This window comes from Nyctereutes procyonoides, unplaced genomic scaffold (assembly GCF_905146905.1).
Source record: "Nyctereutes procyonoides isolate TBG_1078 unplaced genomic scaffold, NYPRO_anot_genome, whole genome shotgun sequence".
Taxonomy (NCBI): Eukaryota; Metazoa; Chordata; class Mammalia; order Carnivora; family Canidae; genus Nyctereutes; species Nyctereutes procyonoides.
Window position 1 is genome coordinate 53,400,313 of NW_026575140.1, and position 18,676 is coordinate 53,418,988.

General features: G+C 38.3%; 1 protein-coding gene across 3 annotated transcripts in view; it reads right to left on the reverse strand.

Annotated features, from left to right (window-relative positions):
* The window catches only part of MAP2K4 (mitogen-activated protein kinase kinase 4), a 136,797-nt gene that overhangs the window by 38,932 nt on the left and 79,189 nt on the right, over window positions 1-18,676 (reverse strand). For all 3 annotated transcript variants that reach the window (XM_055305834.1, XM_055305833.1, XM_055305835.1), the window contains one exon: window positions 11,608-11,727. In XM_055305834.1, the coding sequence (XP_055161809.1) occupies window positions 11,608-11,727 (120 nt within the window). The remainder of the gene's footprint in view (window positions 1-11,607; window positions 11,728-18,676) is intronic.

An 18,676-nucleotide genomic window follows, 5' to 3' on the forward strand; every position in this document is an offset into this window, starting at 1 on the left:
TGTCTCAAATCCTTGCACAAATGCCCCCTTCTCAGGTGGCTGACATTTAAAATGCAGGTCATTTCACTCTTAGCATCCCCTCACCCTGCTCTGTGCTGTCTTGCCCTGAAATTCTATAATAGAAAATATAACTTGTTATGTTTGTCATCCAGCTCCCTTAATTAACACACACTCCACCAGCACAGGCTCAATAAACATTCCCTAGATGAATGAATGCTTGCCATAATTAAACTGAATCATCCAAACACTGTTGGCAGCATCACAGTGTGTTTTAAACCAGACAGAAGGCAATTTGACAATAAAACAAGAGAAACAGTATTTAAACCCTTTGATACAGTCATCTCATGACTGGAAATCTAATTAAACAAATAGTTCACAAATTCCAGAAAAAAAAGAAAAAAAAAAAAAAACAGAAACAAAACTCAAAAGCATGGAACCATCTCACAAGAAGGAATGGAGTACTATTAAAGGGATTACCTAATATTACTGTTACTTGGAAACTACATGGTTTGTGAGAGGTATGCATGAAAAAACACAGCATATGAGCAGATAGCCCAGTTACAACGCTCAGAAAGAATGAGTATGTAAGAACAATCGCCACAAAGGACCTTACAAGCGTGAGAACAGATGCCAGGACTATGATAAAAATGATCTCAAAAGAGTTTGCATGTTGTTACTAATTTACAGGCCCAGCTGTATCCTTGGAGATTTTTGACCACTAATCTCCCACCTGGATAATCATGTAGGAGGTTAATGCCCATTAAGGTAAGATGGCCTGTGTAGAACGACAATCCAATCAGCAGCAGAGCCATGAACAGAACAAAATCCAGTTGCTCCCAACACCTACAAAGCCAGGACACTGTCTCACATGCAGGAAACACATGCTGCACTGAATATGGAGACCAGCACTCTGAAGACAGGATGGACACCTGCTAGAGCATGCACGTAGCTACGTGGCTTCACAGAATGCTTATATATTTGACACAGTGAACTTCTACTTATATTTAAGTCTGTGTTCTCTCTCTGTGGATCCTTCTTCTGAGTGCTCTTGCAGACAGACACTCACAAAAGACTAGTAACATCCTTCACCCAACACAAACACTTGAATTTATTTGAAGCTAAAGACAGTATCTCAATAGATGCACTAGAATTTTTTTATTAGAGCAAAAGAGAGTTGTGGGACCCCCTCAACTCCTCATCTAGGAAACATGGCTGCCCTACCATCCTCAACAGAGTAGGACTAAAATCAAATGAGTTAACACATAAAGTACAAAATAAAGGGTCTGACAGGTACAGAAAATGAGGGTGGGGAGGAAGGATGGAAAACAGGAAGGCAACTAAAAAAAGAGAGACATGGAAGAGGGGAAATAAAGGCAGGAAATAAGCTAGAACTTGGTGGGGGGGGGGGGAGGACAATGCTACAATCAGCTCCAGAGAGACAGAGAGAGATCTCTGTGGTTTCCAAGGCACATAGCCTAATGTGAACTTCTGATTTCATCTGGCAGTTCCTTTTGACCATAACTGAGAACAGATAGCAGCAGCAGTGAGCTGCTTTTGAAAAAACAAGGGGGAGTGGGGGTGGGATGGTTTGAACTGCCTCAAAAAGCAACGACAGCAACCTTATTTTCATGGTCGAGCACAAGAAGGGACACCCACACGACTGAAATATGCAAAAGCAGAAATCACTAAATATGGGTTTACTGAAAAGAAAGGTGGAGGATGATGAAAAACTGAACCAGTAAGATCAAGATAAGTGTTCCTAGAGACAAAAACCAGATAAAACCACTGGCTGCTTAGACATACCCACTCAGAAAATAAACTGTTTAAAAAGACACCACTCATGGAGCACCTGGGTGGCTCAATGGTGAGCGTCTGCCTTTGGCTCAGGGCATGATCCCGGGGTCCTGAAATTGAGTCCCACATCAGGTTCCCCACAGGGAACCTGCTTCTCCCTCTGCCTATATCTCTGCCTCTGTGTGTTTTATTTATTTATGAATAAATAATAAAATCTTTAAAAAAAAAAGACACCACTCACAATACAAAGAAAAATTGTAAAGCTCCTAGGAATGTATATAACAAAAGAAGCAAAACGCTCATGACACGTATAAGATATGACTAAAGACATAACAAGTGACCAAAGAGAGAGGCAAACAGTGTGAAGACACAAAATCATAAAAGTGTCAGATTCCCCTAAATTAGCTTAAGAACTCAAGTAAATTCTAATCAAAATTATCATGTACCTGGACAAGCTGATCCTAAAACTTACATAGGAAAGTTGAGCCAGGGCACACAGGTAGCTCAGTCAGCTGAGCATCTGACTCCTGATTTCAGTTCAAGTCATGATCTAAGGGTCGTGAGACTTAGCCCCACACATCTGGCTCCACACTCAGTATGGAATCGGCTTGGGATTTTTCTCTCTCTCCTCTGCCTCTGCGGCCACACTCACATGCACTCTCTCTGTCTCTCAAATAAAGTAATTTTTTTTAAAGAAAAGTAGAGCCAAGAATGGCCAAGGCAATTTTTTTTTAAAGATTTTATTTATTTATTCATGAGAGACACAGAGAGAGGCAGAGACATAGGCAAAGGGAGAAGCAGGCTCCTCGCAGAGATCCCAATGCGGGACTTGATCCTGAACCCTAGGGATCACGTCCTGAGCCAAAGGCAGACACTCAACCACTGAGCCATCTAGGTGTACATAGCAAAGATGATTTTAAAGAAGGGAGCCTAATCTACTAGACAAAGATTTTTTTATAAACCTGTCACAACAAAAGGCAGTGGTATAAAATAGAGAGGGAAGTAAAAATACCAACAGAACAGATTCAAAAGCTCATGCACACATGGAAATTTGAAAGATGATAAATATAGCAAAGCAAACAGTTGCAAAAGCATGGAATATTCAATGAATGTTGCTGGAACCACTGGCCTTCCAGACAGAAAAGAGTTAATTAGGTAAGTATCTCAGATCATTCACAAATAAAAATACCAAAAAAAAAAAAAAAATCTCAAATGGATTTTTTTTTAAAGTTAAGGCTTAAAACTTTTTTTAATAAGAGTTCTTCAGGGTAGGAGACTTATTTCTTCTCCAAATCACACATGAAAAAAATAAATCATGAAGGGTAAGATCCGCTAAATTGAACTCCATTATAATGGATATTTCTGTATGACAAAGGATACCATACTGTAAGTTCAAAAATAAAACAAAAGCACCTACTTGGATAATAATCAAGAATTAGTACCCTGAATACTAAAGCACTATGCTAAATTAATTAGGCAAAGACAAAACTTAACAGAATAATGGCAAAGGGATATTGATAGGCAATTTACAAAAGACCTGAACACATATGTAAAAAAAATTATGTACCTTGCCAGTAGTAAGGGAAGTGTCATTTTTTTAAATTTATTTATTTATTTGTTCATGAGAGACAAAGAGAGAGAGAGAGAGGCAGAGACACAGGCAGAGGGAGAAGCAGGCTCCATGCAGGGAGCCTGACATGGAACTCAATCCCCCGTCTCCAGGATCATACCCTGGGCCAAAGGTGGCGCTAAACCACTGAGCCACCCAGGCTGCCCGAAATGTCATTTTTTAAAAAAAGTAAGATACCACTTCAAACTCACCCAATTGGCAAAAATGAAACATTTAATAATACCAAACATTAGCAATGAGATCTATGTCAGTAAATGTTTCTGGGTTGCCCAACAACCACCTCCTCTTTGTTATTTACAACATGCCCAGCTGAAACTACATATCCTAGTCTTATGTAGAGAAGGGCAGCCAGTGAAATGTCAACACAGTCGGCTGATGATTGCAGAACAGCCTTTTGGTTCTTCCCACTTCTCTTCCTTTGTGTGGACATTACAGCTGACCTACACGAGCCAACCTGGACCACCAGGACAACCTTAACAATGTAAACCACAAACTCAGTAACCCACTAACAGGTTCCAGTACTAACACCCAAATACTATTCCTGATATGGAAATCCTCATTCTTATTGGTAGAAACAGAAGTTAGCACAACTGCTGTGAAGAGGAATATGCCAATATAAAGTTGAAAATAATTCATATTACTTAACCCAGCAATTATATTTCTAGGCATACACTATACAGAATCTGTAACCTATGTTGTCAAGGAGAAATGCAAAAAGAAGTTCATTTTTACACCCTTTATCACTGCAAAAATGAGAAATGACCTATATTAGGATTATTAAAGAAACATTAAAAAATGGTATATTTAATTATAGAATACTACACAACAGTTAAGATAAATTAACCAAATCAGGGGTGCCTGGCCAGCTCAGTCAGTAGAGCATCCAACTCTTGATCTCGGGGTCATGTGTGTGTTTACTGGGCACAGAATCTACTTTAAAAAGCAAACAAATAAAATGTTGGGTCCGCTGTGATTCCCCTCTAAGTGTCTGTACGTTCAAACCACTTCACAGTTTAAAAAAAAGCAAGAACTACCTTAAGAAACTAAAAACAGATGAGCAAATTAAGCCAAAATATGCAGAAAACAAGAAGAGTGATCAGAATGAAAAAAAGAAAACTTTTCTTTAAAGATTTTATTTATTCATGAGAGAGACACAGAGAAAGAGGCAGAGACATAGGTAGAAGGAGAAGCAGGCTCCCCACATGGAGCCCGGTGTTGGACTTGATCCCAGGACCCCGGGATCACAACCTGAGCCAAAGGCAGATGCTCAACCACTGAGTCACCTAGGTGTCTTTGAAAAAAATTTTAAACAGAAAAATAATATAGAAAATTAATGCAACTAAAAGCTGGCTCACTGAATGATGGATAAAATTGATAAATCTCTAGCCAGACTCATCAGGTAAAAATAGAGGAGATGCAAATTACCTATTAAACTGTCAATTAGTTTGACAATTTAGATGAAAGAAACAAATTTCTTCAGAGAAACAAACCACCAAACTTTATTCCAGAAGAAACATAAATTGAATAGAAAACTCTATCTTTGAAAGTAACTGAATTTGTAGTTGAAAAGTTTCCCACAAAGAAAAGTCCTAATTCAAATGGCTTCTTTGGTGAAGTCTACCAAACATTTACAGAAGAAGCAATACCAAGTCTATATAAATTTTCCCAGAAAGCTGCAAACAAGGGAGTATTTTCCTACTCATTCTATATGGCTAGCACTAATATACCGACATGAAAGCCAAACAAAAACATTATAAGAAAAATATGGATCAGTATCTCTGAAGAACACAGATACGAAACTTCCAAATAAGGGCACCTGGCTGGCTTAGTCAATAGAGCGCACAATTCTAGATCTCAGGGTCGTGAGTTCAAGCAAGCCCTACAATTGGCATGGAGCTTATTCAAAATAAATAAATAATAAAAATTTAAAAACAGAACTTCAAAATAACATTTCAGCAAATTTAATCCAACAATATATTAGAATGGTAATACATCATAATCAAGTGGATTTATCCCAGAAATGCAAGGTTGGTTTAACATATGAAAAGCAACCCGTGTAACTTACAATATGAAAAAAAGAATTTAACATCATACAATCACCTTAAAGATGTAGAAAAAGAATGGGGGAAACTCTAACATCTATTCCTCATTAAAAAAAAACAAAAAACAAAAAAACAAAAAAAACTCAGAAAATTAGGAATAGAAGGGCACTTCTTCAACCTGATAAAGAATATCTATGAAAAACTTACAGCAAAAAAAAAAAGAAAGAAAGAAAGAAAGAAAGAAAGAAAGAAAGAAAGAAGACTACAGCTAACATCGTCCTTCCTGATGAAACCCTAAAGATCTCCCTAAGATCAGAAACAAGACAAGAAGGGCCACTGTCACTGCTTCTATGTACTAGAGGATCTAACCAGCACAGTAAGACAAGACATAAGTAAATAAATGGAACCCAAACTGAAAAGAACTCTCTTTATTCACAGACAACATGATAATCTATACAGAAAATGTAATGGAATCTACAAAAAGCTACAAGAACTCATAAGTCAACTTGCACTAGAATTTCCTAGGGGCCCTCTGGGTAACTCAGTCAGTGAAGCATCTTCCTTCAGCTCAGGTCATGATCGTGGGGTCCTGGGATGGAGCCCCACACGAGGCTCGGCGGGGAGCCTACTTCTCCCTCTCCCTCTGCCCCTCCCCACTTATGTTCTAGCTCTCTGGCTCAGTCTCTAATAGATAAAAATCTCTAAAATTCTTTTTAAAAAATTAAAAGGGGGGATCCGTGGGTGGCTCAGCAGTTTAGTGCCTGCCTTCTGCCGAGGGCATGATCCTGGAGACCCGGGATTGAGTCCCACAACGGGCTCCCTGCAAGGAGCCTGCTTCACCCTCTACCTGTGTCTTTGCCTCTCTCTCTCTGTCTCTCATGAATAAATAAATAAAATCTTAAAAAAAAAAATTAAAAGGAATCAAGTTTAAAGACCAGCACTACCTGATCTTAAGACTAGCTGGAGGACTCAAGACAGTGTGGAACTGATACAGAGACAGAACACAAACAAATCAATAGAAAAGACTAGCTTAAAAAAAAAAAAAAAAAGACTAGCTAGTCCAGAAACAGACCTACACACATGGGGTCAACTAACTTCTGACAAAAGAGCAAAAGATATCCACATGTAAATAGTAAACATTAATCCATACCTCCCTACCACCATATAAAAACGAACTCCAAATGGATGATAAATATAAATGTTATCTGAAATTATAAGTCTATAAGAAAACATAAGAGAAAATCTGAGTGACTTTGAGTTAAGCAAAGATTCCTTACATACAATATCAAAAGCACAATACATTTTTTCTTAAAACAACAACAACAACAACAAATTGGCCTACAACAGTATTAAGAACCTTCACTTTTCCAAAAAAAAAAAAATGCTGCTAAGAGTATAATGAATAAAGTCACACATGGGGGAGCAAATATTTGCAATCATATATCTGATAATAAACTTATATCCAGAATATGTTTTTTTAAAAAAACTCCCAAGAGGCGCCTGCATAGCTCAGTCATTTAAGTGTCTGACTCTTGGTTTTGGCTCAGATCAGGGTCTCAGGGTCATGAGATCCAGCCCCACATTGGGCTCCATGCTGAGTGAAGAGTCTGCTTGAGATTCTCTCTCCCTCTCCCACTATTCTTTCCCCCTGTGCTCTCTCTCTCTCAAATAAATAAATAAATTTTTTAAAAAATAAATAAAAATTAAAACTCCCAAAACTCAAAAAGAAACAAAAAAAGCTTTTTAAAAAATAAAGTTGGAAGAGGAACTTCATCAGAGAAGACATATGGTTGGTAAACAAGCACCTGAAAAGCTTTCAACATCACAATCCATCAAAGAAACAAATTTAGGGGTGCCTGGGTGGCTCAGTCAAATAAGTAGCAAACTCTTAACTTGGGCTGAGGTCAGGATTTCAGGGTTCTGGGATCCAGCTCCTTGCGGGACTCTGGCTCAGTGGGAATCTGCTTCTCTTCCTCTCCCTCTGCCCCTCTCCCCACTCATTCTCACACATGCATGTGTGCACCCTCTCTCTAAAATAAATAAATCCTTAAACAAAATTTTTTAAAGACAGTGAGATTCCAGTTTACACCAATGACAATGGCTAAAAGTTGAAAAGACCATCCCAGGTATTAGAAAAGATGTGGAAGAAAGAGAAGTCTCATACATTACTGGTGAAGGTTGAAAATAGTACAACCACTTTGGAGAATAATTTCAAAAAGTTAAATATTCACCTACCATATGATCCAGCCATTCCACTACCAGCTATTTACCCAAGGGAAATGAGAGCACATGTCCGCTCACACAGTTGTACACAAATGCTCACAACAGTGTTATTTGTAACAGACAAAAACCAGAGACAATCCAACAGTCCCTCAGCAGGAGGAGTGAACCAATTGTACATAGCATATCCCCACCATGGAATACCACTTCCACTACTCAGCAATATAAATGAACAAACTATTGACACACACCACAGAAGGAATTGAAAAACAATTATGTAGAGTAAGGAAGACAAAGCATACATACTGCACTAGTCCATTTACATAAAACTCTAAAAAATGCACATCTACCTACAGAGGCAGAAAGCAGCACAGTGGGAGCAGAGAGGACATGGGCACAGGGAGTGGGAGTGATGGAAATGTCCACCCTCTTGATTGGTGATAACTGTACAGGTGTACAACTTGTTCACACATATGGAACTGTACCCTCTCAATACGTGCGTTTTATCATATGTCGATGTTCCCTCAATAAGGCTGTGCTTAAACTATGTAAGAGGAAGGAAAGAACATAAGCAGTAGCAGGGGAAGAAAGGGAAGAATGCACTAAATTCAGCTCATATCAGCGCCTTTTACATAACCCAATGACCAGCTATAGTCACCAGTTGCTCAGAATAGTATCTCCTATACTAGAATTTCTCCAACCTCCAAAGATACTCAAAGTAAGGGCTTTTGTGCTTTTAAATTCTGAAAATCTATATATTAAAGGACATTTTTAAAGTGATTCTAGGTTTCAGTTCTGATAAACGGAAGGTGTGGACCTTTAGGCAAGTTACAGGCTACAAGTTATGTTTATTGTTCAATATTGTGAAGCTCTTCATTTTTCTGTCTTCAAAGTCTGAAAATGAGTTTAGAAACCTGTGCAATTAGATGTCTTAATAACTTACCGACATCAAATCCAAGTTACTTTGGGTTTTTATTTGAGTTCAGCTCCATTGTAGAAAGAAGTATAAATGGTTGGAGACAATGGCAAAAAACAAGTTTCCAACTTATGTATTAAATATTATTCAGTCATTGCTCTGAGTAAAACTATGGAACTTGCAGAGGCTCAGTGATTACCCAAGAGCAAGATTCATCTCTACAGAGGAGCTGCCAGGGTAAGAAAACTAACATCTCACGAGCTCTGTGATTGATAGCTGACTGAAGCAAAACACAAACTGATGTCTTACGGGCATACGTATGATAAAACGAAATGTCCTGGAGGGTTCCTCACAGGGACAGTAATTAAAAGTCATTTGTCTTCCTCATAGTGGTGATTAGGTGGAGAGTCCAGATTACATATGTTCATCTCCAGTCTTTCCTTTCATAAACCCAGAATTGTGTGTCTATTACTAGAACTGAAGATCACGTTGCCAAAAAGATTCTTTTAAGTGATCAATCTCAAAAGAAAAATGTTTCTCTAAACCCTTATTAAGTCTGTTTAATATTTTTAACCTTTGTAACTTCAGGAAACACACTCTGCCTATACATTCTTTAAAGGTAAACTTTTGGCTTCTAAACTTTTTTTTTTTTTTTTAATCCAGAAAGTACCTATTACTTCTTGCAGGAGGGTGGAGAGAGTTCATGTTCACCTGTCAGGGCATTTTGCAACTTTATACAACTTAACTGTGCAGATCTTCAGCCTCCATCCGATCATACTCAAAAATTGTAGTCCTGTGAAAAAGTAATTATTTTTTTTAAATGAAGCTGAAAGTTCCTCATCCCTGGACCACTTGTTCTATAACAGAAAGAACAGTGAGATTTTTGTCCCTAAAGTCCCATCTCTGCTACTTCTTTATGTGACTATGTGACTATAGTGACTATGTGACTATGTGACTCCCATCCAAACAGTCCTCAAACCTCAGCCTCCTAATTAACTTAGAGAGGGAGAAGGGGAATGATGCCCCCGAATGCCCTGAGACCATTACAAAGAGAATACATATGAAAACTGTAGAATAGTCGACAGATGTTTGTGCTTACAGCTGCATTATCTCAACTCCCTTCCACCTCCCTGAGATATTGACACTGCATTTTACCCTGCTTCTCAGAAGAAACAATGAAGACACTGTTCAGATACTACTCCAAGCTTTCTGTGTTATTTCCAATATTTGCAATTCTGGGTGTCACTTACTCTGCCTTCTTTTCATAAAATCAGACTTCTACACTGAGTAGGCTGGGGTTATACATCTAATACTGCCTAAAGGAATGACTAAACAATGAACATGAGAAATAGGCTGGAGTACCTGAGCTCAATGGAGTTGAAATACAGCTAAGATAGGGCCAGTAGGAGCCTCAAGTGGCAGAGAATGACAGAGCTGGAAAAGCAGACTGTGGAATCCAGTTGGGACAGACTGTAGTTCAATCCCTAAGTAAGTACTGCTCTGCATAAGCTCTGAAGAATAAAATGGCCAGAAGATTTAGTGATTATAAAGACTAAATCAATGGTTTGGGAGAAGGGAGGAGGAGATGGCAAGACTCTTGTGGAACATAAAGAAAAGTTCCAGATTCATGATCTTACAGACAGCACGACTTTATGATACACTTAGGTTCAGGACAGAGTATGTTCCTGAACATACGATGTATACTGTCACAACGTACTACTGGTGTGCAATGGTGAAGGAAGTTCACAAATCCCGTGTACCCAGTCACAAAAACGAATATTCGAGTCATAACAAGTACAAGGACAGAAGTACAAAGAAACTAGAGGAGTCTAGAATTAACAGTGATTAATTACTGATTCAACAAAGCAATGGACCCTTCCACCTACTAGAGTCACCTATAAAGAGTACAGAAAAACAAATCAATAAAAACAGATGTACTAAGGAATTAATTGACTAAGCTCAAAGGTCTTCTCCAATTTTAAGACTTCATACATTTCTAGTCAAGTTACAGTCAGGCCTGTCTTACAACACAGTATTTTTCAAGTCAGGAAATAAAACAAAACCCCCAAGGCTACATCTCCGCTTTGTGATCCAGTCCCAGAAAAAAAAGAAGGGAGGGGCTTCTCACCAGCTCATAACGGCCCCACTAGCACAAGCTCATCCTAACACTTTCAAAATGACAACGGTGTTTTATAAAGAGTATTAAAAGTGTGTAAGGGATCATTCAGCTGAAGTCCCACTCACCTAAGTAAATATCACAAATGTGTGAGGACTGGCCAGGATACTGGGGCCCAGCTCCAGCTCCACCCACACCCCCTGCTCTAAATTCCTTCCTTCCCTGCCTCAGGCAATGAGATGACTGGAAGGACTACACGGGTTTGACAGCCAGAGGCAGAAGTGATACCTGTGTCAGGACACAGAATAACCAGGGGCCAAAAGAAGACACATGACACTGAGACCATGCAGTCTCTACACAAAAATCCAGATAACAAGATTAGCTAGAAGAATTTCTAGTATAACTAGTGAATTTCCATATGGGTTGCACTGAGGGTTCTGATGAGGGTGAGTAAATGCTTCCATTAAAAGCAGATACAATTAATGACAGAAATAAATATAAGTTTTTAAAGGGGGAGAGGGGACACTGAGGGAGTTCAAAGCCAAAACAGAAAAATCTTAACCTATGGCAAAGGGTTATTCAGAAGTTAGTGGATTTGTCAGGTTCTTAAAGAACAGAAACAATAAGTGAAGAAAGGAAATATGCGGATTCACAAATGACAGCCATAAATATGTATTTTAAAAGCCCGAGATTCACCCCTTAACCAAGGAATAATCAGTGCTGGAAATGAATGTGTGCCATCTCACACCTATATACTAAAATACTCAGAGATCAGCTTATTGCTAACGTCTGGCAATTAATGAAGATCAGAATCTAAGCCTGCCATCCTCTTATTTATTCCAATGAGATAGTTATTCATCAGCTAAAACCCCAAATTGTTTATTCCTACCTCTCTGAAGAGTGCACCATAAAACTGAACAATGTACGGGCAATCACTACTCCGCATTACTACATCCAAATCCATAAGAAGCTGTTTTTGTTCTTTTTCATCCACTGTTGACCGAATTCTCTGGAAAAGAATGACAAAAGATGTCACAAAAACATAAAACAATGTTAGAAACCCAAGAAAAACCACTACCACAAGACTGAAAAATTGCTAAGCAAATTTCATTTAATACTAACCAGACATAAAAATTATCAACTTCCTTAGACTTTTATGAGAACAGTTTTTATCACAGAAAAACAAAATAGCACTTAGGATCTTAAAAAAAAAAAAAAAAAAAAAAAACCAGCACTTAGGAATTCTTTAAAGGACACAGGGATTTTTAACCACAAGCATCCGCTGATGACGTTGGCAGTTATATAACAGAAGTTCCTAAGCAGTGAAAATTAACCCTCACATGCAAATATAAAGAGAAGCCTAACGAGCTATATTTGAAACAGTTTTTGTGTGAATAATCAGCTTCACAGATACCTTTACTGTATGGAATCTAGGTATTCAATGCAAGAACAGCTCTCCTCACTCCCTGGCAACCTTACCCCCCACCCACCCTCCAGCATCCTCACTCACTAGATGGAAAATGGTCCAGAACAGGTCAATGGGAATCAGTGCAGGCACAGCACACAGACTACATTCCCAGCCTCCCAAATCCTATGCTGGAATCTCCCCCATCACCACATTTTCTATAGTTAAGAATAAAAAGTTCTACCTGACTCTCCACCCCAGGGGTCAGAATGGAGGGCAGTAAGAACATGGTGAAGAAACTCAACAAATGAAGAGAGAGAGGGCTTTTTGTCTATTTCTAAACTGATGAGGCTCCCTTCTCTGTTCACGGCAGACTTGGGGTTTACCCCTAACCCACCTGTACCACTTCTCTGCATGTTTCTAAAAGAGTAACACAAAAACCTAGTACCTCCACCTCCCACAACCCACTGCTCCCGCCCCCAGCCCCAGGAACAGTAGAGCGCATGGAGACACTCAGAGAGATGGTTCCCACTGCACAAGAGAGAGAGGAAAGAATCAAGTTCAAAAAATATAAAACATGAATAATGAAGTTATAGTTTAACATTGAGGCATGCAAACAACTTTTTTCTCATAAAAAAAAGTTCACAATGTCACACCGCGCCACTGTGTACAACACATAGTACATACTTACAAGGCAAGTTAGTATATCAAAAAATACACAAGGTGGCATTTTGTCTTCCAAAGACTTCAAGGTATCTGTCCTCAATGTTCTTGAAAGGGATGAAGGCAGGCAATTAAATTCTTGGGCCCATTTTACAGAAGAGAAGCCAGAGGCACAGAGAGATACAAAAGATGTATTCCATGTAACATGACAATAAGCACTTGCAGAAGGAACAGAAGCAGGTTCTTTCATTTTCCTCTCTCCCCACGAAATGAGGCATTCCATATATTCCAAATACAAACACATTTAATTTTGCTACTTGAAATTTATAGCCTGCTACAGTGCTTCATACCAAGTAAAATTTACTAATTAGCATCTGTCTTGTATACACTGATTTAAGACTTTTACACTGAATATCACTAACCAGATAAACAAGAAATAAATAACAAATAAATAAAAAGAACAAAAAATAATGACAATATAAGACTAATCTTTTAAAGTTAAGAAAAATTTCCTTCTTTCTATCATTTATTTACTTTCATAGTTTGGAGATTAATGATCTTTCTTTTAAATCAACATCAGGCTAATGTTTGCTCAAAAACTATATTTTTAAAAAGTTAAAATAGTCCAGAGATTTTAATTTGTTATTAGTTGAAAACCATGATATTGATAATTTTGGTAAATATTTTAATTACATTTATTACTGTTTTTAAAACAATAAGCTTAAAAGGATAACTGTGAAAATACTAGTTTGGAAGGCAATTTTTTAAAGAAAAACCTAACAATCTTATATGTCTACATTTGAAAGACAAAGAGCTGGTAATTAGAGACAAATGGGAAAGAAAAAGGAAATGATACTCTGGGAAAGATTTCCACCAACTGAAAAATTCTCACTATTAAAAGGTTTAAAAACTTTGTTTTTTTCTATTTTCACTTGTACGGATCTCTGGGCAAGTATAAATACACTAACATTCACACTCATAAGACACTATTATAAAAGATGTCCTCTTTCCTAGTTTGTTTCCCCAAACTGGTCATAGGGTTTTCTAAATTTCCATTTGTACAAATGCTTGTATTTCAACTACTGGAAAGCATATTACAGCCAAAACCTTAATAGTTAACATCAATAACTGACTCTTGAACCAATTCTTTAGAATGAATTTCTAAAAATATTACCATAGCTACAGAAAAGACACATGCTACTATATGGACTGGAGGCCTGACTAGAAGTCCCAGTATTGGACTGGTATGTAATTCTCAATCCTGGGCCGGATTATCATGAGCCAGGATGGAGAGAATTCCTGCCATAGCTCAAACCTTTGAGCTCATCAATGTGGCAGTAAAATCTATTCATCTGTAAACTATTCTTTAAAGCCACTACTAGTACAAAACAGAACACGGGACCACTGGATGACCTACTGGTCTACCAGCAAATTGATTCTGCTCTTGGATACTTGTCAATGGATTAACACCTCTTCGTGCTCTCTGAGCATCTGGTCCAAGGGACAGGAAGTGGGTAGAAGAGAAACTGCTGGGAAGGCACCAGCATTGTTTGGGACTGAGCAAGTAGCACTAACTCTTCATTATACAGAAGTTTTAGGGTTATATTGCAACATGTATTATATGTGAGCACTTATAAAATAAAGTAATTCAAAAGGCCTAAAGGATTCAAAAAGGGGATTAACCACAAGCACATGTCTACAGTAATGGTTACTTCAAATTAGTGATTTTAACTCAATTAATTCAATAAATGTTCAAACTGGAGAATACTTAACAATAATCAGTAACTAGAAATAATTCTTAGTAGCACGAGTCACAGCCAGGAAAGTTTCTCTAATGGAACAAAACAATGTGTATGGATAAGATTTTTACACTGGAAATAAGTACAGCCAGGATTTTCTAATACTAAGGGAGAATAACCATATAACATGGAACACATGAACAAGAACAAATTTCCCTTCCCTTTATGAAACTGTTCTTGGGAGCTTCCCTTCTCCTGGCTAGATGAGATGCTGCCTGATTCATCAATCATTTCATAAAGCCAACTAAATCTTCAAATTAAAGAGAGAAAAAAAAAATGCTTTCCTTAATAGAAAGAATGGAAAATTGAAGCCCAAAGGTGACAGCTACATAAAAATCTCTCGTAATTAGAATGTTCAAAAGGCAAATGTATCGATAAATGTCTCGAATCAAAGAAAACTTTTATTTATATCAATAAACTTGAAAACTAAATAAGACTTTGAGTTTGTGTTCAGAAACACTTTTTTTTTCTCATAAAGAATGGGGTTGAAAAACTCACACAAGATGACAAAATATTTAAGAAAATTATCTCAAGAACCTTAAGTCTTTTTAAAGTTTCATTTTCAACCAAATATCAGAACTCATTAAAATCACTAATTTTTTCATTATGGGATTATTGAGCTCTTTTATTTGTCACTATTTTAGTACCTTAGCTCCAATTATAACATGCTCTTGAGACAAATTATACTTTTTCAAAATCAATCCATACCTCTTTTCCAATAATATTTTCAAATTATCACAAGTTTTACTTTATTGGAACAAAATAGAGGGCAAACACTTAAAATCAAAACAAGACTTGATACCCCACATTAGAAGCTGTTTTCCACAGTGAAGAAATTGATATACTTGAATCTAAAATAACATTTTAAAAATTATTGTCCAAATTTGTATTTAAGGTTGCTTTATACTCCAAACAAAAGCGGGTAAATGCCAATAAAAACTGCATGTAGCTACAGATCAGCAATGCCAAAATAACTCCAATGAAAACTCTTTCAGACACAGAGGATAAACTGAATACCTGGTTCTCTGTTTTTATTAGTGTTATGCAGTTCTTATCCAATTAAAAATAAAAAAAAATCCAGCTGCACCTGGGTGGCTCAGTTGGTTAAATGTCTGACTCTAGATTTCAGATCAGGTCATGATCTCAGAGTCATGAGACTGAGCCTTGCAGCAGGCTCTCCATGTGGGAAGTGAAACTGCTTAAGATTCTCTTTCTCCCTCTCCCTCTGTCCTTCCCTCATCCCACTTGCTTTCTCTCTCAAAATCATTAAACATTTTTAAAAATTAAAAAAATTTAGAAGTCCACAGAGCTTCACTTTTTTAAAACAGCCAATCCAACTCATGCCATTGGCTGGAGCAGCCACAAACCCAGGTACTAGAAGTTCCGTATGGATTAAGCTGCAGTGATAGAAAGTCGACAGATTCGATAGGACAAGCTCAAAAATTTAAGTTAGAAATTGTCCTCTTGCCCTCTCCTACCTCGTGCATAAAACAAAATGTCCACTCTAACAACAGTCCAAATCATGCAGACAAAATACCAATAAGTGATTGAAAGGTTGCTTTCCTTCTCTCTGCACAACGTGGCATCTGGAAATCATTGGTAAATTTAAATGTTGGCAGCTTATACTTGGCCTTCATTTGGAATGCTTCAATGTTTAACAATTTAAATTTAAAGCATAAATACTCCTTTACTGATAGTGAACAACTATTTAAATGTGGCGTAGTTCCAGATGGCCTCTAAATACACTGGGACCTTCACAATAAGATGATTCTTGCACATTATCTCCAAACCCTGCCAACCCAACCTCCCCCACACAATTTGTTGGTACTCATCAGGAATGAATGGATAGGGATAAAACTAACATAAGCAGGAAGAACTTTCCAGTAGATTAAGACCTGTTTTTCTAATGGAAAGGGATTGTGGGAACTATTCAAACTACATTCACTTAAGGACTGGAGGTGGGAAGGGCAGAGAAGCAAAGGAGATGAATGGAAACAGGTAGTGTACACCCTCAAAGAAACCATTCACCTCTTAAGAGACATCAGGACTGTATTAGCGTCACTGTTTATCTTCCTTTCCTAAATTGATTTTCAAGGGTCAGAAGAAACATTCCGGAAGGGATAAAAGGAAAGTGTCAGTATGACCCAATCGAAGTTGGGAGATAAGGCCAAGGTGGCTCAAATGTAGCAGAGAAAAAGAAGAAAGGCTGACAACACAATGGCTAAGGGACAAGCTGTAGGGGAAGCAAAATAAGACAGGCCCACAGGGTAGGTCCTTAGAAGCAGGTCAGCAAGGAACTTTTTGCCTAGGTGTTATATAAATATCCAGCTGCTACTGGTGCTCACCACTCACTCTGACTCAGAGGTAACCCTCCCATCTCCACGTCAGAGTTCTCAAAGATATCTCAGTTGCTGCAGAGGCCAGGCATGTACCAAAGCACTAGGGCGTTCCTTGAAATGACCCAGTCTGGTCTGCCTGGGTCCTGGTGTGAGACCTTCTGATTCTCACCAAAAACTGAGAGATCCTCTTCCTACCAACTCAAGATGTAAGAAAAGGTCAGACAGATGACAGGCTCTATGTCTTGGACAATGTGGGTGTGGGGAAGGCCCTCTGGGTTACCCGATCCCATTTCTGCTCAGAGAAGGGGAAAACAGCTCATCAGATGCTCAAAAGACTCAGAACAAGGCAAGACTGATGACAAATCATAGGTGCTCCTGATTAAAAACAGCAGTTCCACAATGTATGTGACAGATGCAAGTTCTAGGATCAGATCATTCCAGGCAAAAAAAAGATACAAGTCATCTGCAAACGGATCAGGAATCAAGACCTGGGGAGAGTCCAGGAATGAACTTTAGAAAGGTGGACTTCAAAACAACAACACAAAGACACTTACAACATATCTACTAGTTCAAACTGATACTCGTGTTTTGCTTTTGTTTCGAAATAGAGAAAATATCTGGGAGGATGAGATGTGGGGAAACAGAAGAAATAGGGTAACTGATGTGGTAGGGCATGATCTCTAGTCCCAGCAGGTAAGAAGGTCTCTAAATTCTTGAAAATTCACATCAGGTTTGTGACGGGCTCAGCTGAGGGTCCAGAGGGCAGTAGAACTAGGTCATAAGAGCAAGGCTGGAGACTCATAACCCTGCTGCACATGCTCATCTTCAGCTACTTAGGGTACATTAGGAATAAGGTACAACTACTCAAAGTGAAGAAAAGTGAGTTTGCCAGTGAGAAATTAGGGCATGGATACAAGACTGAGCAAGCTGATGGGTTCAATGACCATACAGGAAATCTGTGGATACCTTTGAAGATTATCTAGGAACTTATTAAGACAATGTGACATCAGATAAAATGATGCCAGCTATTAGTATTTTGGCCCTTCTAATGGCAAAGTGTCTCAACTTGCCACCAACCTACATGGGAGCCCCAGAAGGTATATACTCTTCAACAATACTGTGGGGGATCTGCATTACTGGCAGGTGGCTAAAACTCATCTCCCTGATTGTGGCTCATTCCTACCCATAAGCACCCATCAGCATCAAAAGTTACTAAAACATTAGGATTCCGTGTTTCAAGTAATTGCCAAATGTCTTGCCAGAGTGATATGATGGCTAGAACAACCACTCCCAGGACAAGAATGAAACCAAAAGCTCCCTGTGTTGACCTTTTGTACCAAGTGGACATTGATAAATATCATCCATGCAGAAATCCTAGAACTAGTACATGAGCAAACAGATCATGAGGGATTGCGGGTGGAACTCTTCTCCACAGTAACTATTTCATTTAAAATCAAAAGAGGAGGGGCATCTGGGTGGCTCATTTGGTTAAGCATCTGATTCTTGATTTTTGGCTCAGGTCATGGTCTCAAGGTCCTGGGATCAAGCCCCATAGCAGGCTCCACGCTCAGCAGGCAGTTTGTTTGAGATTCTCTTTCACTCCCTCTTTGTTCCTCCCCCCTTAAAATAAATCTTAAAAAAAAAAAATCAAAAGATGACAAGAACAAGGATTATCTTAACTGATACAGTTGTGAGAGTGATATTTTGAAAATGTGCCCTGTTCCTGGACTCTACAAACCCAATACTGTTATG